The following is a 23575-nucleotide window of genomic DNA, read 5'->3' on the forward strand; positions in this document are numbered from 1 at the left end:
GTTGGGGCATGGAATAGCAAGTTTCTGTAGACCTAGATGGCAAACTAATGTCCTGGAAAACCATCTCCCCAAGTCAGAATTCAGGCTGCTTTCCTATGTGCTTGGTTTTTGCAAACTTCTTGGTGTAGGAATTCCTTCTTGTTAGAATCCTTTGTTCTTGCAGCTATCTCCCTGGGTCAGATCCCTGTAAACCTCCAACAAAACAAACGTTATTTTCTATTCTGCAACGTGTTATCTTTATATGATTGGAAAAGTGTTAAATACCCTTAAAGGTCAGAGCCTTCAGAATAGGCTCTCCTGTATATTTTAGGCTCTAGGCAACATTGTTTTACAAGCAAGAAGAAGCCTAGGAGACAGAGCACAGGGTTAAAGTCAAAGGAACAGATCTAATATGGAGTCAGATTTCTTCTTTTCTATTACTGTGGCAGAAGCCACTTGAGGATTTAAATCCCTTAAAGTTAAAAATAAGTAAAACTTTAAAGGAATTTACATACATTGGTGGGAACTTGCATAGCATATCTGGAAAAGCACACAAAGGATTGTAAACATTGGCATCTCCAGGGAGGCATGTAAGAACAGAGGATGAGGGAAAACTTCTTTCACTTGAGTATTTTTTGCTCTGTTTGAATTTTTTTAACCATATGCATATATTTCTTTTTCAGTTAAAATAAATGTGTAATGGAGCAAAGGAGTAACTAGCTCAGCAAATACAGCAGCCATAGACTCACTGAGTCATCATTTTCGATTTAAGCCAGGAAGCATTGATTGTCTCTCTCCTATGTGCCCAGTGGTGTTTTAAAACTCTTTTATATATTTTTTTAATAAAATAATAACATGCTATCCCTCACCCCTGCTCAGGGCTGGTGGGAAACCAACTGAGTTTTTATTGAGTTGTTTTCCAAGGAGTAGAGATGAGTTATAAACAGAACACAACTTCAGGGCAAAACAGGCGGACTGGTTTTCCAGCAGGCCAGATAGCGATGACGGGTTTTCAATAGAGGCGCACAGAGGCTGAGAGAGAAAGCCTCCAGGACCCTACAGAAAGCTGCCCACAGTGCCTTCTCCATGGCACTACTGAAATAGGAAAGAACAAATCTGACTCCATATTAGATCTGTTCCTTTGACTTTAAACCTGTGCCCTGTTTCCTAGGCTTAGTCTTGCTGTTTCTGCACCTTTTGTGAAACAATGTTGCCTAGATCCTGAAATATACAGGAGACCCTATTCTCAAGGCTCTGACTTTGAAGGATATTATCACTTTTCCATTCGTATAAAGATAACAAGATACAGAATAGAAAATAACATTTGCTTGTTGGAGGTTTACACGGATCTGACCCAGGTGAAGAGCTGCAAGAACAAAGGATTCTAACAACAAAGAATTCATACACCAAGTTTGCAACAACCAAGCATTCCCGCTTCCCCTTTTTAATATAAGAAGAGCCTGAATTCTGACTTGGGATGATGGTTCTCCAGGACATTGGTCTACCATCTTCTCCGCTGGCTTTACAAATTAAAGCCGCTATTTCTTGCCCCAAATCCTTGTCTCCTGATGTGTTGGCCTATAATGCACGAGTAGAACAAGCGTGGACTCGGAAACACAAACATACATTGAAAGTACGCATTTGGTATATTAAATGACCTGCTTCCACTCGTATTCCTGAGGTTTTCTTCTCTTGACCACTCCTACTATATTTATGAAAAACCTGTCATGTGGACACATTTCCTTCTCTAGCCACTACCCTTCCATGTAAAAACTGATGCCAAGAAGGCAATGGAAGTTGCTAGAAGGTATTACCTGGCCAAAAAAGAGCAGAAGTGGGTTCTGGCTGATGTTCAGGAGCAGGCCGTGGCACCTGACAAGATGTCATAAGTACGGATAGACAGCTGGGCACCAAAGGAGAAGCTTCTAAACTTCCATGAGGGAATTGTTGGATAGGAAGGAACAGTCCCAGACTATAGCTCTGATCCCACCACGAGCTTCCTGGGCAAGGCTGGGCAAGTCATTTAAATTCTCTAGACCCTTGCTGTCCAACACGGGAGCCACCAGCCACATGCAGGTTTATGATGTTATTCTGTAGCCAGACAGAATTATAAATAAACACTTTATTGCAAAGGGTCAGCAGGTATAATATTTAAAAACATTATTGGTTATCTTGCCCTAACAAGTTATTTTTGTATGTCTAGCTTTCTGTGGGTTGTAATGCCTGCAACTAATGTTTCCCTTACAGTGAGGTATTTTGAAATTATAAGTTACTGGACACAGTACACTCATATCACAGTTGAAAAAAAAACTGATCTAAATAAGCAAGGTGATCTGACTTAGTAGTTATGAGCAGGGGCTCTGGGGCCAGCCTGCATAAGTATTAATTCTCACTCTCCCTCCAGGGAGTTCTGTGTGAATCTTGGACAAATTATTGTTGCTGTTGTTGTTGTTGTTGTCATTGTCATTGTTATTATTTGTGCCTCTTTTTCCTTACCTTTTAAATAGCGAGGAAAATGTAGACTCTATCCCCTACAGTGTTGGCAGGATTAAATGAGTAAACGTCTGTGCTGCCCACTTCCCTGGGTTTCAGCATTCTCCAGGCAATCAGTGCCAAACGCAGTGGCATTCTCCACTGTCTTCGTCAGTCTGGGATTCTGTAACAAATTACCGTGTGTCGGGTGGCTTAAACAACCAGCATATTCCTTATGGTTTGGAGGCTGAGGCTTTCAAGGTCAATGTATCTGGGAGAGGATTGCCAGCTCGAAGATGGCTGTCTTCCCACTATCTTCATGGCCCAGAGAGGAGAGAGAAGCAAGCACTTTGGGGCCCTGTATAAGAACACTAATACCATTCATGAGGGCAATACTCTCATGACCTCATTTTATCCTACTAATCACCTCCCAAAGGCCCCGCATCCTTATATCATCAACCTGGGAGATGAGGTTTCGACATATGGATTTTGAGGGGATGCATTCAGTCCACACATCGGCTAACTCTCCCAAACATGCAGTCATCAAACCTGTAGCTAATTTCAAAATAATGTTTATATCTCTCTGCCCATTTCCATTCCTACATCTACTAACACTGAAGCCCTGCTACATTTTATTTCTTATTTTCCTTGTAGAGGTTTAATTGATTCCTCTAACTCCAAGGATTCGCTCACTCCAGTCTGCTTGACAGCCCTGCCAGGTAGGACTTCCTTAAAACACCTTCCCACTTCACCTGGTTGTTTTTTAGGTGTAAATGTCAGAATTCTCTCCACACCCCATCCTAGACCTTTAATCCCTTACACTACCGCTCACTATGTTATTTTCCTATTACCACTGTAACAAATTCCATTAAGCTTAATAGCTTAAACCAGCACAGACTTATCAGCTTATGGCTGTGGATGTCAGAGATCCAACACAGTTCTCATTGGGATAAATTCAAGATACCAGCAGGGTTCCTTCCTTCTAGAGGGTCTAGAAGAGAATGTTTCCTTTTTTTTTTTTCCAGTTTACAGAGGTCACCCACCTTCCTTAGCTTGTGCCCCTCAACTTCCTCCATTTTCATGGTCAGCAGCCTTTCTGAACATTGCTCCATCGCTACACCTCCCTCTGATTTTAAACTCAGCTGGGAAATATCCTCCAATTTAAGGACCCCTGTGATTACATTCAGCCCACCTGGACAATCCAGACTACTCACCCTATTGTCTCATCTCAGGATCCCCTTGTCCCATCCCACTCAGGCAGTATGTATGTGGCTGTGACATTCACCTTGTGTAACATTTCCTCATGAGCAATTTATGGTTCCAGGCACTTATAAGTGACTTTTTGTTTTTCTTCCTTATCCTTTCTACATTCAGTTTGTCTGGTGAGATTATATGAATCCTTTTTATTTGTGCCCCTGCACTAATCTATAATAATGTATCATGGGTTTAAAGGCTAACTAATAGACAATTTAGGAGACAGAAATCCTCTAAGATTTTTAATCCTAAAATATCTGTCATCCCTTTTGCCATGTACAGTAACATGTCACAGGTGGCTACCCTGTGGCCGGGGAGGGACATGATTCTGCCATCACACTCCCCTCATTCTTACCAATGTGCTGATCAACTAACCAAGGATCTATGCTCTCCAACTCACTCACTTCCTCCTCCTTTGCATTGACTATCCTGTTCCCACCGCTTCCTTCATTCACCACATCAGGATTTCATGACCACATTCTCCCCTAAATGAAATGGGTATCTTGCATCTAATGCCTGACAGCTGTTCTTATTGTACATGCACACACTGACCTACACATAATCCCGTCCATCTCTTTATTTTCCTAGAATCTTCCAGAAGAATCAGTTCCATGATGATAATGATGATACTGACAATGATGACAGGGGCCTCTCAAGGATTCTGATAAAGAGGGAATCGATAAAGGGAGGGAATCATTGCAAAATTGCCCCAGAAACAGGCTTAAAGGTAAATAACTCTTATAGTGTTTAATGAAATTGACTAATATTTAACTATTTTTAAGACTTTATATCACTGAATTTAAAATTTTAACGGGAATTTTCATTCACCACTAACCAAGATTCAACTCTGGGACCAAAATCTAAGGATTTCTGTCTTCTAAAAAAGTGTCCACTAGCCTTTTAAACACGTGATCCTTTTAAAAAGTTTAGTGCTGGGCTGAAAATAAGCAGGATTCATATAATCTCACGAGACACAGTGAATGTGGAAAGACTAAGAAATAAAAATAAAAAGCCATTCATAACGTCTTGAACTTTACGTTGCTCACAGGGGAAAATGTTTGCCAATGTGTGTGTCACATCAACATGACGACTGAGTGGGATGGGGAAGCTGATCTTCCTCATCAGTCATTTATGCTGATTTGTTAGATGCCAAAACAGTTTCCTCATTGAAATTGCTTCTAACAAGTATGGAAGAATTTAGGTTCTACCAAAAGCAGGCTGAACATTTTCCCCTGCTTTCAGGTCTCTGGACTGAATGTCCCCACAAGAAGGACATGATTATGTTTCATAGGGAAGTCTTCCTGAGAAGCAACAGGCTTTTCTAGGGCAGAACTGCAGGGCCCCCCATGGAGGGCTGGAGGAGGTCTAGAGGGGACACTGGAAAAATAGCAGGAGTGAATTCAGATACTGCTGCTCAGGTCGCCAAAGACAGCATTGCTATCTCTAAGGATATGACATTCTCCCAAATTTTCCATGAGTGAAGGAGCCTGTGAACACTAAGCAGGTTGTTAAGACACAGCAGCACATAATTTGCGTGACAACACAATTAGAGTATGATTTGATATTTGCAAAATAACTAGCCCATTGTTCTTTGAAACTGCAGCAGTAGCAATAGAAATAAAAAAGACTGAGCCGTCTTGGAGACAACAATCAATAAACAATTCTAAATCTGCAGAATTCCTTGACAATATTCAAGCAATGAGCTAGATGTGTGCTGCAGATACCTCTTACTGCAGGGCTCACTCCTGCAAAGCATAGAACTAGTTTCTCAGCACACAGAGGGAACCAAGTCAAGATTCCTAATCTTTTGAGATTTACTAAATGGCTGGAAAGATCAGACAAGTACATACAGGCAAATATGATTAAATGGAATCAAATAATATCAAATGTGATTTGAGCACAGACGAAAGAGAAATTCCTTTCACCTGGGATCTAGAGAGACTTCTTCAGAAAATGTGGCTCTGGAGACGGCCAAAGACATGGGTGGAATTTTGGCAGAACAGGATGTAAGGAATTTAAAAACTTATTCTATAATTCATATAAAAATTCAAAGGATCCCAAAAATCCAAAACAACTTTGAACAAGAAAAACAATGTTGGAAGACTTGCACTATCTGATTTTCAAACTTTTTTTTTATAAAGCTACAGTAATCAGAAATTAGGGTGTTGGTGTAAAACAGGAAAATAGAATAATGGAACACAATAGAATGTTCAGAACTAAACCAAGACTTATACAGACAATTGATTCTCAAAAAGGATGCTGTGGAGAAAGGATCTTTTCAGCATGTAGTGCTGGAACAATTAGATAGTGATACGCAAAAAAAAAAAATGAACTTTGATTCACACCTCACAAAATATACAAAATTTACCTCAAAATGGATCATAGATCTTAATAGGAAATCTAAAACTAAAAAACAGCTAGGAGAACAAGCATAGGCTTAAGCTTTATGGCCTTGGGTTTGGCAAATTTTTCTTTGCTATGACACCAAAAGTATCATCTATTTTAAAAAGAAACTGATAGAGTGAACTTTATGAACATGAAGACTCTTCAATGCTCTTCTAAACACTGCTAAGCAAATGAAAAGACAAGCCATAGACAGAAGCTATTTGCAGATCATATATCTGATAATGGTCTCTCTTTGTATCTGATCCAGAATAAAGAGGTCTCAAAATTCAATAATAATTCAAACACCTGAATGAATGAGGCCAGAAAACACACTTCAGTAAAGATATCCAGATGGATAATAAGCATATGAAAAGATGCTGATTAAAGGTGTCATTAATGATTAGAGAAATACTTTTAAAAACCACAGTGAGATACTAGTTCACATACATACTAGAATGAATACAGTTAGAAAGACTGACCTTACAAGGTGCTGGCAAGGAAGTAGAGCAACCAGAACTGATACACACCACGAGGAATTTACAATAGTACAACCATTTTGGAAAAGTCTTTAACAGATTCTTTTAAAAAGGTAAACACCTATGTACCATATAATCCAGACATTCCTCATCTGGTGCTTTAGAAAGGAAAAGCATATGTCCATACAAAGACTTATAACCAAATATTCACTGCTATTTTATTTATAATAGCACAAGTTGTAAATAACCCATGCATCCATCAAGAAGTAAATGCAGAAAGAAATGATGGTCTATACAAACACTGCTCACAATAAACTCTTCAGTAAAAACTCAGCACTAAACAATACTCTACTATAAGACAAATAAGCTATTAATACAGCAACACAGATGATTCTCAAAATAATTACACTGAATGAAAGAAGTCAGACAACATAGAGTAGATACTGCATGAATCCATTCATATAAGGATCTTGAAAATGCAAACCAATATGTTGTGATAGAAAGCAGATCAATGGTTCCCAGGGGAAGAGACGGGGAGGGAGGGAGGGACAAAAAAAGTCAGGAGAGAAGCTTTGTGGGTGATGGGTATGTTCACTGTCTTGAGTGTGGTCATGGTTCCTTGGGGATATTCTTACGTGAAAACATATTAAGCTGTACACTTTAAACGTGTGAAAATTATTTTGCCAAGTATACCTCAAAGCTGTTTTAAGAAAAAAGGCACTTTAGTCCTGATCCACCTCAGCGCCTGATTGGAGTGACATGATCAGTCCCTCACACTGTCTGCCTAACGGGAAGGTAGAAAAGCTCTCACAGAAGATAACATGGATTTTTCATTTGCAATGTCTGCCATGTAATAAAGAATTTCTAGACATGCAACATGTCCAGACTATATGACAGATAACATGAGAATAAGGAGCATTAGACAAAGGATGCAAACCCCAGGTGATGTAGGCATCAGAGTTACCAATAAAGGCTATAAAATACTTTTAATATATTCAAGAAAATAAGGAAATGATGGGAGAATAGATAACAGGGTAGAGACTTTCACCAGAGAAATATACTGGAATGTATTTTTAGGAAAAATCAAACTGATACTCTAGAACTGAAGCTTTCAGCTCTGGAAACAGGTAAACAGAGCTAATTAGGATCCCTTTTAAGTAAAACTTTCAGTAATTCTGGGTAAAATATAACAACAAAGTAACACAGAGCTAACTATGGAAAGAGAAGTTCCCTGATGACAATACAAAGAGGACACTTAAAGCCCAGAGTGGTCATCTTGTGAGCTGATGCCACCGCACCCTGGAGGGAAGGGGTTTTCATCTGCACATAAATAAGGATACAATGTCCATGTAGGAAAAAGGGTCCATACCAGATGTAGAAGACTCTTCCTCTATATCTATATAGTCAGAGACAGAGATGTAAAGTGGCAGCAGAGGTCACAGTGACACAGGGCCCTGGGCCAAGGAGTGTGAGCACCTCTGCAAGCTGGGAAAGGTAGGATGATGAATCCCTCCCAAGAGCCTAGGTGTGGAACTTAGCCTTGGCCACTCCTTGGTTTTAGCCCACTGACATTGACTTTGCACTACTGCACCCTAGAACAGTGAGAAGATGAATGTGTATTGCTTTAAGCCACTGAGTCTGTGGTCCTTTGTTACAACAGCAATAGGAAAGGAACTCAGGAACCAATATGAACTTGAACCACAGGCTGCCTTCTGTGCTGGCAGGGAGTCCTTTGTCTCTGATCCTGGGGGAGTGTCCTGTCCTCTGGCAGCATCCACAAACTACCTCATGCTAACTTGGCAGTTTGCAGAGGGTTAAATCTTATCCCTGCACAGTTCTTGATATTTAGTTAATAAAAATGATGGTGTCATCATGGGTATTTTTCCATCTTTTAAATACCCTTCAGTCTTCTAATAAAGCTACTTCTAATTAAGAGACCATGTAAATAGTTTTCAATCTTCATAATAAATAACTGTGGTTTTATCTGGTTACTTAAATTATGAATAATAATGTTCACATTTGTAAAAGTTATTAAAATCAACATTGTTTAATGAAAATATCATTTCTTTTCGCATGAACATGTATTAACTACAAGAAATGTTCCATGCTTTCTTCTACGATTTACTGTTAGAGCCTTAAAGAATAATATTTTCCTCAAAAGATATTACGGCAAAGGGATTTCTTTTGGTGGAACTGTTCCGGCATCAAATCTGGTGCATGTCTCAGGCCACTGGCAACATAGAGATGATAGAAATTAGGAGGCATTATAAACACAGAATCATTTTTAAAGGAATTAAAAAAACTGGATGTGTGTAAACAAAGAATCAGGGAATATTCTGGTGAAATAAATGTATTTTTCAGCTTAAGCAAGACATGGGGTGAATAAATCTGAAATGAAAAAACCACCCAGAGATTAGCAGCGAGTCATGCATGCAGTGTGAATGATCAAAACCAAGTTGTTTCCAAACCAGTGTGCAGGCTTGATGCCTTCATGAATCAAATCTGTGTGGCACCAGGCCACCTCGAATACATGTTGATGAGGTATTTATAAGCCCTTCACCATCCCAAATCAAAGCCCACGCACGAGCCACAAGACCATCACCTACACATTTGGAAAACACACAACATGGTAAATAGCACTTTTCTTGTTCAGTAGCCGGTGGCAGCGAACTGTCAGCAGACAGAGATACAGGGACACAGAGGCACCTCCCCTCACTCAGCTGATAAACTTCCGTGCATCCCTGGGGACAGGATTGTCATAAAATGCACCATGGATTGATCCTCCTCCTAGGAAAGGAACCGTAGTGCTGTCATTAGGTTTGAGCAGGGGTGGGTGGAGGATCTCAGAAGAGTTGTTTCAGCACACCAATAGAATTCTTGGCCACCGTGACCACGAAAGACAAGTCCCCTGCCATCCCGGTAGGCACTTGGGCTCCTGACAAAAGCTGGGCTCAGTAAAGGGTTGAGTAGAAGGCACAGACCTGAGGGATGCCCCAGCAATAGGCAGGAGGTAGGGCCTGGTTTATACTGCTCTGGGTGTATCCCAGACTCATCCGAATACGAAATCAGAAATTTGCAAAACAGCAGAGCTGGGGTGGATCATCTACTCCAGACTCCTCACCTTACAGTTAAAAGGGTGGCAACCCTGACAGGCAAAGCAACGTGCTAAAGGCAGAGCGTGGAAGTGGCAGTGCCAGATGAAACGCAGCGTGCAACCCCCGTTCAAGGCCGCTGACTCTGACGACGGGGCCAAGGTTTCCAATGAGGAGAATAAGACAGTGTAAATACTTTGTTCCCCCTAAAACCCCAAATGTTTTTTAAAGGCACAAAAACTCACCTTAACTAGATCTCTTCTGAGGGGGCTCTCTTCTGCTTCTTCGTCTTTCTGTCTCCATTTCCCTCTCTCAGACACAAACACATTCAGTTTTGTGAAAGGGGACTTCCTTCCATACAAAGACAGACTTCACATCTTCAGAAAGATACCTGAGAAAGCACGTTTCTCAATTCAAGTCTTTGTGTGAGTTCTGGGCAACTGGCTTATTTTCTAGAACAATCGGTAGTTACAAAATCAGGAAATCATCTTCCACAAAGGCAGAGTTCTGGTCCGTGTTGATAAAGTTGGGGATGTCACATTTCATGAGTCTGTTCGGCTCCTCCTCTGGCCACCTGCTGCATCTGATGGCTTCCTGGAGCCGAATAACACTGTAAAGGGCTATGGTAGGGATACCAGCTTTGGCCTTGTCCAAGTGGTCCACTTCATTGATGTAGCAGTGAAAGAGGGACCTAGATTCGTCATTGCACTGCCAGAGAACACCTTGGGCAGCAGCGGTCTTCCAAAGTCTGACACAAAGCTGTTGAGTCTAAATCTCTTCTCGGGAGACTCTGCATTGCTACAAAGAAAACCAAAATAAAATATCGTTCACAGTGTAGCTCGGTGACCTGAAGAATCATAGTTTTTGCCATCTACTGAGAGTAAATCCCTGCACAGAGCATGCTGACATGCACTGGAATTGAAAGACATCACTTCTGAACACATAAAATTAAACTCAAGGCAAAAGTCTAAAGTGAGGGCCCATGGACCATCCTAAAAAGGCATCGTTCCCTGAGAATCCTCAATATTGGTGCCTCGCACACCAGTGTTTCTCCGTGGGACACTCAGATCTCTTCATCAGGATTCGTTAAAGTGCTTCTTAAAATGCAGAATCCTGGGGTGCACACCCTCAGAGTCTCCAGAGGTAGCGACTGGTAGTCTGTATTTTCATAGCCACCAGGATAACTAAACATGCTCAGGTTTAGCACCGCAGTCTACATCGGGTCACCTGAGCATCGACAATTCTGTCTCACGGGATGGGGGGTGCCATGTGTGTCAGGGTGCTGTCCTACCCATGTGTCTCCCCTGATTCTCAGAACTGACAGTGCTGCCCCATTGGGCACGAAATACCACCGTTTCACAATGCATACGCAGGGCGCCCGACTGAAAAACAATCAGTGATAGGAGAGGGGACAAAACTCAGCTTCCTGTTACCTTGTTTCACTTACTGTGGGACGAGTGATCAATTCAAGGGTAATAAATCAGTGAATGAGTGAATAACATGACTCGCGTTAGTCCCACGAGTGCCTGGAAGAGCAAGCCTGGGCACATTGAGAACCATAACAGCCCATCTACTTAAATGTCATCCTCCACAGATCTATGTAAAGGTTACTTCCACCCAGGCAGTGACTCCAGAAGGGCAAGAATCATGTATGAACACACTCTCAAATCCAGAACAGAACCTGACAACAATTAGGCTCTGGAGTCTGTGTTTAGCGAGTGTGGAATCTCAGTGATTCCAGCTCTTACACCTTGCCTTCCCATCCCACCACACACGATATGGCCCTTATGTCCAGTTCTCCCGGGGCTGGGGCCACAGAACCCATTTATAGGACTGGAAGAATCTGATCATTTAAACCATCCCCCAGATTATCATCAAGAGTCACCTGCATTTCAGGGATCAGTAATCCCAGAAGCTTTGCAGTTCAGGCAGCTGAGGGATTTTTATATCAGCTCTGTCTTCTACTGTGACTGCCTGGGTGACATCAGACAAGGAATTCTGAAAAGCCTGAACTTTTCCTTTCAGGAATAATCTAATTAACAAATCTCGTTGACCACTCAACAAATGTGATGTGAAGATCAATGATTTTACACAGGAGTACAACATTCACTAGGTCGTGGATTTAGAATCAGAGGAAAATCATTTTAGAAAGATTGACAGAATGTAGCTTTAATGCGAATTTAAGTATTCTTACCTTTCAGTAAATCATCTTCCCCTACTTATCACTTCACCCAAGTTTAAAAGATGTCTGAGAACAGGGATGAGTGTGCCAGCAATCTGAGACCCAATAACCTAAAATGTCACCTAGGAAAAAGAGGGGAGTAACACATTTTTAAAAAGCATGGCAAGGATGGCGGGGCCATCCCCAACCCCAGACTAAGAAGCTCTGAGTAATAGCTTTCCTGCCTGCCTGGGGCATCAGCTGATGTGAAAATCCACCCAGAAACCTCACTGTCCAGCAGCTCTTCCATAACACAGGCTACACTTTCTCAGAATTAAGAATTGCGTCCAGTAACCACTTCGCTGAAGAATAAAGACAAAGGAGAACAAGAGAGTTCTGCCCCTCCCAAGGGAGAGCCCAGACCTCGGGCTGCATGCACTGCGCCCACCTCCCTGGAGAAGAATAAACTGGAGAAGGGCGTTCTGCGAAACTGGGGCAGCAAAGGTTGAGATGGGAACAAATTGACCAGCTGGCCAGGGACAGCCCCCTCCGTCGCTGCCTTGGCGGCTGCCTCAGCCCTCTCAGCCCATCCTGCCCACCTCTGGTGGCTAAGCTGTCAGGGAAATTGCTTTGCGATCTGGAGCAACAGAGGCTGCCCACAGGCCAATCTGCGGAAAAGATGGGCGCTAAACCCCCAGCTCCCGAGTGACAGGCTCCATACCCCCGCCAACACCCCGACGCCCCCGCACCCTACCGCAACCCCGGGGAAATATGACCCGAAGAAGTGTGACCTGGGAACGAGGGGCAGCAGAGGCCGCCCCCACGTCAGGCCTGCAGAGAGATTGGAGCTTATCCTCCAGCTCTCCAGGGGCAGCCCCTGTCCTCTCCACCTCCTGATCTCACCGCGCCCACCTTCCAGGAGCAATCAGACCAGGTGTGGGGTGTTAGGCGAATCTTGCGCCAGAGAGGACGTCCCCAGGCCAGGTCAGGGGAGAGGAGAAGAAGTGGCCCCATTAGGCGGGGCAGCCGGCCGTCGCAACTGCCTCTGCCCCTTGACCGCATCGGGCCCGTCTCCCAGGAGCAAGCTGACCTGGAGACGGGCATCCGGCTTCTTGGGCAGCAGAGGACGCCCCCAGGATTGGTCACGGGGAAGAGGAGAGCAAATTGACAGGCTCCGCGCTGCAGGTCTTCTACCCCCGCCATCGCCACCCCCGCACCTTAAAGGCACCGCCCAGGGCGCCCCTCCCCCAGCAGGCTGAGTGGGACAGGTGCGTCTGGTGACCTGGGGCAGGAGAGGCCACTCCCACACCAGGCCATCGGGGAGACGGGAGCCAATCCACCAGCTCCCCAAGGCAGCCCCTACCCCCGCAGCAGCCACCACTCTTGCCCATGACCTCACAGTGGCCTCCTCTAGGGAGCAGGCTGACCTGGAGATGGACGTCCGACGAACTTGGGACAACAGGGACCGCCCCCAGGGCAAACCATGGGGGGAAGTGGGAGCAAATGGACAAGTTCCATGGGAAAACCTGCCGCTGCTGCCACCACCCCCAAAGTACCAAGTCCAACTCCCGGGGTCAGGCCGACTAGGATACACGCGTCTCATAACACAGGGCAACAGCGACCGCCCCCAGGACAAGACGCGGGGAAGATGGGAGCAAATGGTCCGCTCCCCCGCTGCAGGCCCCCGACCACCGCCACCCCTGCACCCTGACTACCCTGCCTCCCGCCCCCAGCAGGCAAAGTGGGACAGGGGTGTCCCGGGACCTGGGGCAGCAGAGGCCGCCTTCAGGCCACGCGGTGCAGACATGGAGCTAATCCACAGTCTCCTCCGGGGCAGCCTCCCTATGCCTGCAGCCACCACCTTACCAGCCCCCTGACCGCACCGCACCCATCTCCCAGGAGCAAGCTCACCTGGAGTCGGACCTGAGGCAAATCTCCGGCGGCAGACGTCGCCCCCAAGCCAGGCCGTGGGGGAGAGAAGAAATGGAGCAACTCCCTGGAACACATCCCCTGCCCCTGCCGCCTCCGCCGCCGCCTCCCAGGAGCAAGATCATCTGGAGACCCGCGTCCCGCCTCTAGGGCAGCAGAAGCCGCCCCTGGCTCCGCCTCTGGGGAGAGCGGAGCGAATTGATCGGCTCCCCCGCGGCAGCCTCCCTCCCCCCGTGGGTCCCGCACCTTAACGGCCCCGCCCCCACTCCGCACTCAGCAAGCTGAGTGGGACAGGAGTGTCCGGCGACCTGGGGAAGAAGAGGCCGCTCCCAGGCCCAGCAGCCGGGACAAGGCAGCTATTCCACCCGTTCACCAGGGGTAGACCCGCTCCGCCCCTCTGCCGCTGCCACTGCCTTCTGACCTAACCGCCCCACCTACCAGGAGCAAGCTTACCTGGAGTGCAACATCTGGCGAATCTCCGGCGGCCAAGCCCCACCCCAGGCCAGGCTGCAGGGAAGAGAAGAAATCGATCGGCTTGCCCGGGCAGCCTCCCAACCGCCACCGCCGCCGCCGCAGCCCAAAAGCATTGCAATAGCCTACCGGGGTCAGGCTGACTGCAAGGATGTGCACTTGCCTTCTTATCCTGGCCAGGTCCCTGAGCACCTCCCTGCATCCCTACACTCCCTGCACCTCTGCACCCCTGCTACTCTCTGCAATTCTGCACCCCTCCACCCCCACATCCCCTGAAATGCCTGCGCCCTCCACAGCCCCTGCACCCCTGTCACCAGTTACACTTTTGCACTGCTTACACTCCTGCACCCCTGCATGTCCCACACACCACCTCTTGGGCCTTTGGCAGAGTCTCTGCTGTTAGACCAATGCACAGTGACTCACTCTTTGCCAGTATATGATGCATCAGTGGACGTCAGGGTTTGCCTGCAGGAAGGTACATGTTCCCGGTCACTAGCCTGGGCCACTAGGGTGATCTCTGTGAGGTCACCCAGGACGGGTTCAGAGATGCTGTTCTCTGGGAAGAGAGGAGTTGAAACCGGTCTTGAGGGCAGAGCTGTGCTCACCAGGCCGTCCACGCTTCATGTTTTACACAGGGCTTCGGAGAAGTGAAATGGATCCGGCCAAGTAATACCGGCCTGCTGTGAGCCCACCTCAGTCCTGGGCTCTGAGTCAGACCGACTGGCTCCCTCAATCAGGGCCCAGTTTGGGCACCTGAATGGTCCCTTTGAGGCATCCCAACAGTTCTCAGGATGAAGTCTGGCTGCTTCCACCCCATGGCCCTCCCTCCTACTGTGCTGGCCTCAGGAAGGTTCCTTATATGGGGAAGAAGGCAGCCCACACCCTACCCCACCCCTCACCTTTCTCTAACCCAGGCTGGTGCTCTCTCTGCCCCTCAGAGTCTGGGAAGCCATCCCTCTTCAGTTATGTCCCTTCTGAGATGGACTTGCTTCCACTCAATTCTAGGCGAGGATGCACCATGGAATGCACTGGGTAAGAGAACCAAAATAAATAATTTCTTCTGTGAGGTTGTCTGTTTATCTACTGGGGCTGGGCTGTGTGTAGTTTGCTACAGCTATTGGTGTGAGAGGCTAAAACAGCCTGTGTGTCCTTGTTTTCATCTCCCCGCTGTCTTTGGGTTTTCCCTAGACACTCCTGAGACATTTACTTCTGTTAGTATTATTCCTGTTATTACACACGGGCCCTACTGACATGGAGGTAAGGTGTTGGGGGAGCGGGACAGAGCAGGGCATCTGCAGTCCTGTGATTAGTTCTCATTGAGCCTGTGCCCTGAGCTGTGACCTCCACAAGTGTGTCTCTTTCCCCCCACCCCAATTTGGGTGACACAGAAGGGATTTCCCTTCTCCCAGGTTGGTTAGGCTCTGGTAAAATAATTTCTCATTAAAAAAACAAACAAAAAACAACTTCCCCCAATGAAACAGAATGTTCTGGGTGTATTTCAATACAGTTATTTTCTCCTCTCCAGGCAGGAAGCATGAGGAGTTATCCTCTGACCTTCATTCTGAGAACAGGACACGGTCCTGGATGTAAAATACATGAAAAAGAGCATGGGGCCCCTCTGACTGGCCCCCTGGAGTTGTCACACTCTGATTTCCCCACACTGAGCCTCCTGCTGGCCTCAGGGACCTGTTAAATCTGCCTGCCCCCAGGGTTCTTACAAAAGCAGGTTCTGCCTTGGGAGCTGTGACTCTCCAAGCCTGCCCGCTGTTCCCTTTGCAACCTCTCTGGGTTGGAAGCAGCTTTCCCCCTCAGTCTTCTGGGATCTAAGAAGAGCAGTGGGTTTGCAGCTCCCTCAGATTTGGTGTTATTTTCAGGACAGGAGGAAGAACTTCTGAGCTCCACACGAGCTGGACCAGAGGCTGGAATCCTCCCTTCCTCTGCCACCGTGCAATCAGTGGCTGTGGTTCTAGCCGAGTTTCTGAAGATGTGGACTTAAACACACATATCCCAGCCCTCACAGGAGCACACAGTCCCATAAATCCCCCTAGTTTCCACTGGTAACTATGGAGCCGATGGGGACACGGGTTTCGGGACCACAGAGGCCTGACTGCACGACTTGCTCCGTGGCCTATTTACGTGGTTGCTCCGGGCCTTGTCTGAAGTGGCTTGTTTACCACACCTGGTACGTGGGAAACACAAAATAAGTACTAGAACCTTCACTTTTTCTCCCTCCAGGGCCTTCAAACGTAGAAAGTAATAAGTGAACTCAGACAGCCTAGTCACCACAATGAGGTCCGTCCAGCCTGGCTCTCCTGAGTGATGGGCACTGACTTGCACCTTAACTCGGAACAGTAGGGGAACTGCCTTCCTCTAACTGGGCCTCTCCCCACACCAGGCACGCCCGCAGCTCAGACGGGGCCAGCTCCCCAACTGAGGTGTGTGCTGGTGGCTTCAGTGTGACCTGGCCCTGCCGGGACATGAACCTGCAGTGAGTGAGGTGGAGGGTCGGGTGGAGGGGGGGTCCCTTCTGGGGTGGCAGGGGGCCCGGTAGCACCCCTCCCAGCCTGGTGCCTGGGGCTCCCTAACACCTCCTACAGCTCCTGGGTTGGCTCCGGTCCTGGCCACTCCACACACCCTCCCAGTATCTTTTCATTATGTCCCTTTTCTGCTTTTATCAGCGAGAAGTGGCTTCTGTTGCTTGTTCAGTGAAACAGTACATCGGGAAACCAGACTACTTCTAACATCAGTAAAATACCAACCTCGGTCAGCTCGCCGGGCAGACCGTGCAGCACAAAGGCCTGAACAGGGCTGTGCGAACGGCTTACGTGAAGGGTCCTCAGCATCTGTCTTCAGAGATACAGAAGCTGATGGTTCAGGTAAAACCTCAGGGTGGGATTGAGGAATCCAAAGCTGGTTGGTTTCAAAGGCTAACTGGTCAGACCAGACCCCTGAGCTGTGGTCAGAAGCCTGGCTCAACGTCACGCAGACTCAGCGCCCTAAGTGCCGGGTGGGGCCGGTGCTGTTCCCTTTGCAGGCTCTCGTTGGGGATTCACTGTAGCCCCTTAAATACAGCAGAAATTCCAACCCCATTAGCCCCCACCCTGAGTGTTCCATGACACAAATCCCGGGAGTGTTTAATTTTCATCTTTGTTTAGGAGGATGAAGGTGGTTCAAGAGAAGACATAAATTCACATTTAGTGACACAAGGTCACAGCCAGTACTTCCTCCACGGAGAGCTATGTGCTCCCACAGTGGTGGCTGGGGGCTGGGCAGAGACCCTCTGCTGGTCCCAGAGGGACTCGCTCATCTGGCCACAACTCATGGGTTGGACAGAAGATCCAGAGGGTGACAGAGCATCTTTCCTGGGAATTTGGAACTGACACATAGAAATCAAGTTCACTCATCTGGAGTTTGGCGGAGGGGAGGGGCGGTGGTTGGAAATCAAATGAAACCAGAGCATGAGAGAAACTTAGAAGTGAAAGAGCGAGAGACAGAGAGACTGAGCTTGTGAGAGCAAATAGTCAGAAAGAAGGCAAACAATCAGGGGACAGAAGAATTCCAGCTCCTGACTGTGTAGTCTGTCCCAGCCCATCAATGACCCAGCGAGATGTTTAATAACATTCCAGTTTTGCAGATTAGGAAACAGGCTGAAAGAGGTGGGGGCTGGGTTTGGGTGCACAGTTAATTCAATTGCCACTGGACCCCACACTTCCCATTGCCTGAAGGCACCCTAATCCTCACTGGGACCCCTGTGGTCCCCTGACAGCCCAGCACCCTGATCAAAGGGACCCTGCGGGAGTGGGAACCCCTCTTGAGTGTGGAGAGTTCCCTGCCCCGAGATGCCATGCATCAGCAAGCTCCCGCTCACCCCAGGTTAACATCAGCCCAGCTGTACAGTCTCCCAACCCGCTTCCCTCCCTGCCAGGCACCCCCATCCTTACCACCGAGTGTACTGCAGGAATTCAGGCACAGGGATGCCCAAATCAACACGAGCCCATCGGCTATAGAAAAAGCAGACTCCCAGGCCCACCTGGGTTGCGAGGGGACAGAAGGTGTCCTCAACTTTCATGTGTCTAAGACAATCTTCTTCAGCTGGAGGTTCTAGAGAAAAATAAAAGGTCCAAAACATAGTTCGGTGAGGAATTCCTCCAAGGACCTGACTCCAGTGTCTACAACCATGTGTACCTACCCCCGGAATTGGGGTGAAGGTGGATTATTGATCAGCACAACCCCTGGTGGCCCAGCTCCTTGGCTTGGCTGCCCAGAGGGGGCTGGGGGAATGGGTAAGGCCAGGGCACTCAGGAAAAGCACAGAGGACCTGACCTCTCCCTTCTGCACTCGTAAACCCTTCCCCAAATCTCAAGGCATTGGACAGAGATCCGCCACAATAATGAGATGCTCCCATCTCTTCACTCACTCCTGTCGGTTCACTTACATGCTGAGCATCCACTGGGTCCCAGGACAAGACACATAGGATGGCTGATGGGACAGGCTTGGTCCTTCCCCCTGGAACCTGTTCAATCTGATCAAAGAATGATCACTTATAAAGAGTTTCTCAAAATTATACAGAGACCAAAGACCAACTGCAGAGTGAACCAAATTTAAAAATATATATGAAGATCCCCCAGTCTCCCCGCCTAAGGTTAACAGCATAAAGCAAAAAGTTCTTGCCTTTAATCAGCAGGGAAGTTGTCACCCCCTCTCAGGTGGAAAGGAGAGTTATTCTTTGAGCACGTCACAGAAGTGCTCCATCGGATTGGACCAGGGCATCTACATTCATTCAGCAAATGTGTATAAGCTCCTACTACATACGGGAATCTCCTAACTAGACCGTTCCCAAGGCTCTCGGGCTTTATCAGTCAACAAAATAGACATGACTCCCCATCACTGGGGGCTCAGAATTTTAGCAGAGGAAACAGGCAGCATGTTGGGGTAGCAAGAGTTTGGATAAATTTTTAAAAAAGAGTGATATGAGCAAACTCGGGTGATGGCGGTGGGGTGGGAGGCAGGCAGGAGAGAATAAGGCAATCCTGGCAGATCTCACGGAGTAATGAACTTGAAGCAGAATAGATCCGGAGGAAGAAGGAAGAGCCGGAGCCAGAGGCCCCCAGAGTGAGGGGGAGAGTGTGGGCAGAGAGGCAGAGCACGCCGGGTCCTGAGGCCTTTGTGACGACTTTGGCTCCTAATGACATGGTGACCCGTTTAGTGAGTTTTGAGGGGAGGGGTGATGTAGTCCAACTTATGCTTTTGTGTTTGTGTTTTTTGGGGGGAAGTAATTTATTTATTTTAATGAATGTGCTGGTGATTGAACCCAGGATCTCAAGCATGCTAAGCATGCGCCCTACCACTGAGCAACACCCACCACCCCCAATGTATGTTTTTACAGGCTCCCTCTGACTCTGTGTGGATGAGAGATTGTAGGAAAGCAAAGATGGAAACAGAAGGCTATTGGTATCCAGGAAAGGCTGAAGGTGGCTCTTAGGAGGGCGGGGAGCAGAGAGCAGGTATTTAATTAAGACAGAATATCCAGAATTTTCTAACAAGCTGGATTTGCTGTCTGTGAGTGTAAAAGAAAGAGAGAGAAAGGACATGGTTCCAACATCTGGGCCTGGACAATGGGAGGGATGTCCTCTCCGGATGGGAAAGGGGATGGGAAAAGGTGGGGCTGAGCAGGTGGAAAGGGGCTGGTATCAGCTCAGTTCTTCAATGTCATGGTTAAGGGGTGTGTTACATATTGCCACAGAAGTGCCTAATAGGTAGAGGAATCTGTTTTCTTTTTCTTTTTAACATTTAAAAAATATAATTAAACATATTAATTGTATTATGTGAATGATTTGGGAATTTTGTTTCATGCCAAGTTATATGTTATATATAGCCAAATGGAGCATATATCAAAAAGGGGAGAAATGAGGGCTTTCACATAAACTGACTGTCCGTAACGTAGGTAAAATTTCAATAAAACCAGTCTTCAGGGCAAAAACCTCATCTCGGTGTTACATAAAAATAAATGAAAAACGACTATGTTGATGTACCATTATTTCATGTTACATAATAGCCCCAAACTAACAGTGTTTAACTATGAGGCTTGTAGAAATACTATTCGCTTTATTCACATAAATACAGAAGTGCAGAAATGTTCTAAGGTAGAATTAGCATCTTAGTGGAAATAATACATATTTGAGCATTTTACATGATATATATGTACTGATTCAAAATTTGGAAAAGTAATTTCATAGTAGAACATATGTATGAATGTGAAAGCAAGATGAATGAAAGGAAAAGAATGTGATGTGAGTCTCAGGGATAAAGGCTCAGATGGAAAGGGGAAATCAGGGAATTTTGGAGAAATCGAGAAATTGATGGCATGCCAATTTCCAAGGCTGGGTTGCTTCCACCAAAGGAATAGCAGAGAGAGAGAGGAGAGGCCCAGGAACCCACCCTGGGGAACACCCACAGTATATGTTTGGAAAAAACAGGAGACATTGGCAAAGGACCAGCCAGCAGGCCAAAAGCAGAAACAGACAGAGAGATGGGCTGGGGGTTGAGTGAAGCAGGAACACGGGGTAGGAGGGATGGAAGAGCTGGGTCAAATGCTGCCGAGGGGCCAAGCATGATGAGGAGTCAAAATTGACCACTATATTTAGCAACATGGGGTCACTGATGGCCTTGACAGGGCAGTTTCCATAGAGCGAGGGATCAGGCGAAAAGCCAGAATGGGTGTAAAAGGGGATGGCTCAAGAGAAGATGCAGACAGTGAGTTTAAACAACTCCTTAAAGATTTGCTGCAAAGACACAGGGTGGCAATTGGTGGGGGTGAATTAGGGTCAAGGAGTGCTGTTGGTTTAAGAGGATGGACGTTTATATACTGATGGTGCCAACTAGCAGGAGAACAAAATAGATGAGGCAGTGAAAGAGAGGATGGTTTTGGGAGTGACAACCCAGAGAAGATGGGAGGGATGGGGCCTCGGGGACTTTTGGAGGAACTGGCTTTCGATGCCACTTTTAATAAGCGGTGGGGCACCGAGAGTGAGGTCACAGACATCAGAAGGCGAGCGGATGTGCTGGGAGTTGCTTGTGAAATTTCTCTTCTGTTGGCTTGTTTGCTTCTTCAAAGTAGAAAACTAACCTTACCAGCTGAGGAACAAGGAGGAAGAAAGAGTTACTGGAGCCATGAGCAGAAGATAAGAAAGAGCCTTCCAGGGAGAATGGGACAGTAAAAAGGGCAGGGGGAGGCGGGGGAGTGCGCTCCCAGAAAGTTACATTTTCTCTTTGACGTCCCCAAATGTGTGACGTGTTATTACCCTTCCTGCTGTCTACAAAATAAAAATTAATTATGGTTCAGAGGAAATGCTATTTCATTCTAAGAGGCTGCCTGTTTCTCAGGAATGGTCATCTTAAACTGCAAATATTACAAACAATGTTGAAAAGATGAACCTGTGTACCTAAAATCCCCTATTTTCTATTAATCTGTTTACTACTTAGTTCCCCTATCAATAACACATAACAAATACTGCCATGATGGAGGTACACCGATGCTTAAAAGGAAATGAGATCTGTATCCTTTTGCTAAATTCCATGGCTTCCTTAATATGCAGTTCCACTTGGAATTTAGGAATGTCTGGTATAAGAAGTGAGAAACAGTTTGAGAAAATCCCGGCTCAGAATTATACATCACAACCACATCTCACAAGTATATACAGCCGTAAAAAAGTTTAAAAGCAAAACTCCGTAACTACTCTTAAAGACCTTTGCAAACCTGGGCCTGCCAAGATGTTTCCAAACTGGAAAGGAACTCCAATCTCTTGCCTGGTACCGGACCAGAGGCTGGCCAGCCTTTTCTGTAAAAGCAAGAGAGTAAATATTTTCAGTTTTGCAGATCATTTTGTTGTAACCATGCAGGTAGGCAATAAGAAAGCTAAGAGCACTGGGAGATAGGAAACAAACGGGCATGCCCACACTCTCCCTTCCACTCAGGGCAGCTTCTCTGTGGTGGGGAGCTTTGCCACAATCACTTGCTTCTTTTTTCCATTGGTTTCTTTCTTTCCACCTTACTGCTCGAGCTCAGAACTTCAGGTGGGCCTGGTCCTTCAGCATCCATGCAGAGAAGGCTGAGCGGGGTTGGGAACCCCACCTGATGGAGAAGAGAGATTACCGGGAGGGACATTGTGGAGGCCACCATGACACGAGACAATCACACCTTCCGGGGTGAAAGGGAACGAAGACAAGGGAAGGACACAGTAGTGGGACCCCTAGGTCGCCTGCCAGGCTTGTTCTCCCTCCACGGCAACCATGGGGGCCTGGGGGGTGTTGGGCTTCAGCTACGGTGATTAGGATGAAGGGACTCAATATAAAGGACCCTCCAACTCCTCACTAGGTTCCAAACGCAGCCCCTCTAAGTCCACCCTCTGAGTTTCTGGAACTCTGCTGGAAGAATACATGAGCAGGCCAGAACCAGAGCCCAAGCCAAACATGACAGGGGTCTCGTGGGGCTGTAACCCCATGCTCAGTGGTCGGGGACTCCTTGCAAATCTGCAGAAATCCCTGTTCCACCTCATTCCTGGGAGAAACCCCAGATCTCCTCCTGCTCTGTCTGTTCTTCTCTTGAGGCTATTGTCCTGGAGGGATGCTGAGTCATTGAACCTGGTCCTCCAAACGTACATAAGCAGCCTGTTCAATAAAACAAATTATGCACTTTTTCACATTTGCCAGTTTTTTGATTCCAGAAAGGCTGTGGGACTCATTCTCACAGTCTCCTGTGCCCCCACCACATGGTGGCCCTCTGCTCATGTAAACACGATTTCCCACAACTGCACCCTGCCTCCCAGCTTGTCAGAGGGGAGTGTCCCACAAAGACACAGGTGTTTGTGAGGATCCTGTCCCCCAGCAGAAAACCTGCTCCTGGAGCCACGGTCAGGGATCTGGCCTCCTAAGCCGCTCAGCTCTAATTCAAAGCCTAAAGTGGGGGCCCCGAACATTGCTGAATGACTTTCTGAATCACCTGGACTGGAGGGGACTGATTTTCTTTCCAGGAATGGAGGTAGCGCAGCCTCCATTTTCAGGGCTGACCTTGACGATGGATCTAGTTCCCCCGACTGCAACACAGGAAGGAGTGGCCCTTCCATCCCACAGGTTGGAGACCCAACCCAAGGGAGTACTGAAGCAGTGCATTGCTGCCAGGTCCAGCATCCCTGCAGAGTGGCCTCTGCCCTTGAATGACCCCCTTCCCAGGGCCTTTCTTGCCCGGACACCACCACACCCCAGGCTGTGCCAGAGCTCTGGGGCTCTGCGTGTCCAGGGCACAGAGGTGGCACCTGAGCCAGGTGTCCCCTGGGCCTCAAGGGAGAGAGGTCTGCTTC

The 23575-nt window shown here is 47.0% G+C and overlaps 1 protein-coding gene and 1 long non-coding RNA gene across 2 annotated transcripts in view; both read right to left on the reverse strand.

Moving 5' to 3' along the window:
- Nucleotides 1-1799: 1799 nt before the first annotated feature.
- Nucleotides 1800-10180, reverse strand: LOC140693785 (uncharacterized). Its single transcript, XR_012069489.1, has 3 exons — nt 9904-10180; nt 2476-2635; nt 1800-2070 (listed from the first exon to the last, which is right to left on the reverse strand). It is a non-coding gene; the product is annotated as an uncharacterized lncRNA (long non-coding RNA).
- A 1-nt stretch (nt 10181) lies between these two features.
- LOC140693776 (uncharacterized) overlaps nt 10182-23575 on the reverse strand; it is a 113381-nt gene continuing 99987 nt past the window's right edge. The window contains exons 14-24 of the mRNA XM_072957434.1: nt 22770-22886; nt 22176-22350; nt 21966-22057; nt 18655-18741; nt 18250-18320; nt 16979-17066; nt 14643-14775; nt 14202-14255; nt 13731-13927; nt 11853-11962; nt 10182-10456 (exon numbers count right to left, since the gene is read on the reverse strand). Coding sequence (XP_072813535.1) covers nt 13870-13927; nt 14202-14255; nt 14643-14775; nt 16979-17066; nt 18250-18288 — 372 coding nt within the window. The 5' untranslated portion in view covers nt 18289-18320; nt 18655-18741; nt 21966-22057; nt 22176-22350; nt 22770-22886 and the 3' untranslated portion in view covers nt 10182-10456; nt 11853-11962; nt 13731-13869. The remainder of the gene's footprint in view (nt 10457-11852; nt 11963-13730; nt 13928-14201; nt 14256-14642; nt 14776-16978; nt 17067-18249; nt 18321-18654; nt 18742-21965; nt 22058-22175; nt 22351-22769; nt 22887-23575) is intronic.

The sequence above is a fragment of the Vicugna pacos genome, unplaced genomic scaffold, assembly GCF_048564905.1.
Source record: "Vicugna pacos unplaced genomic scaffold, VicPac4 scaffold_20, whole genome shotgun sequence".
NCBI lineage: Eukaryota > Metazoa > Chordata > Mammalia > Artiodactyla > Camelidae > Vicugna > Vicugna pacos.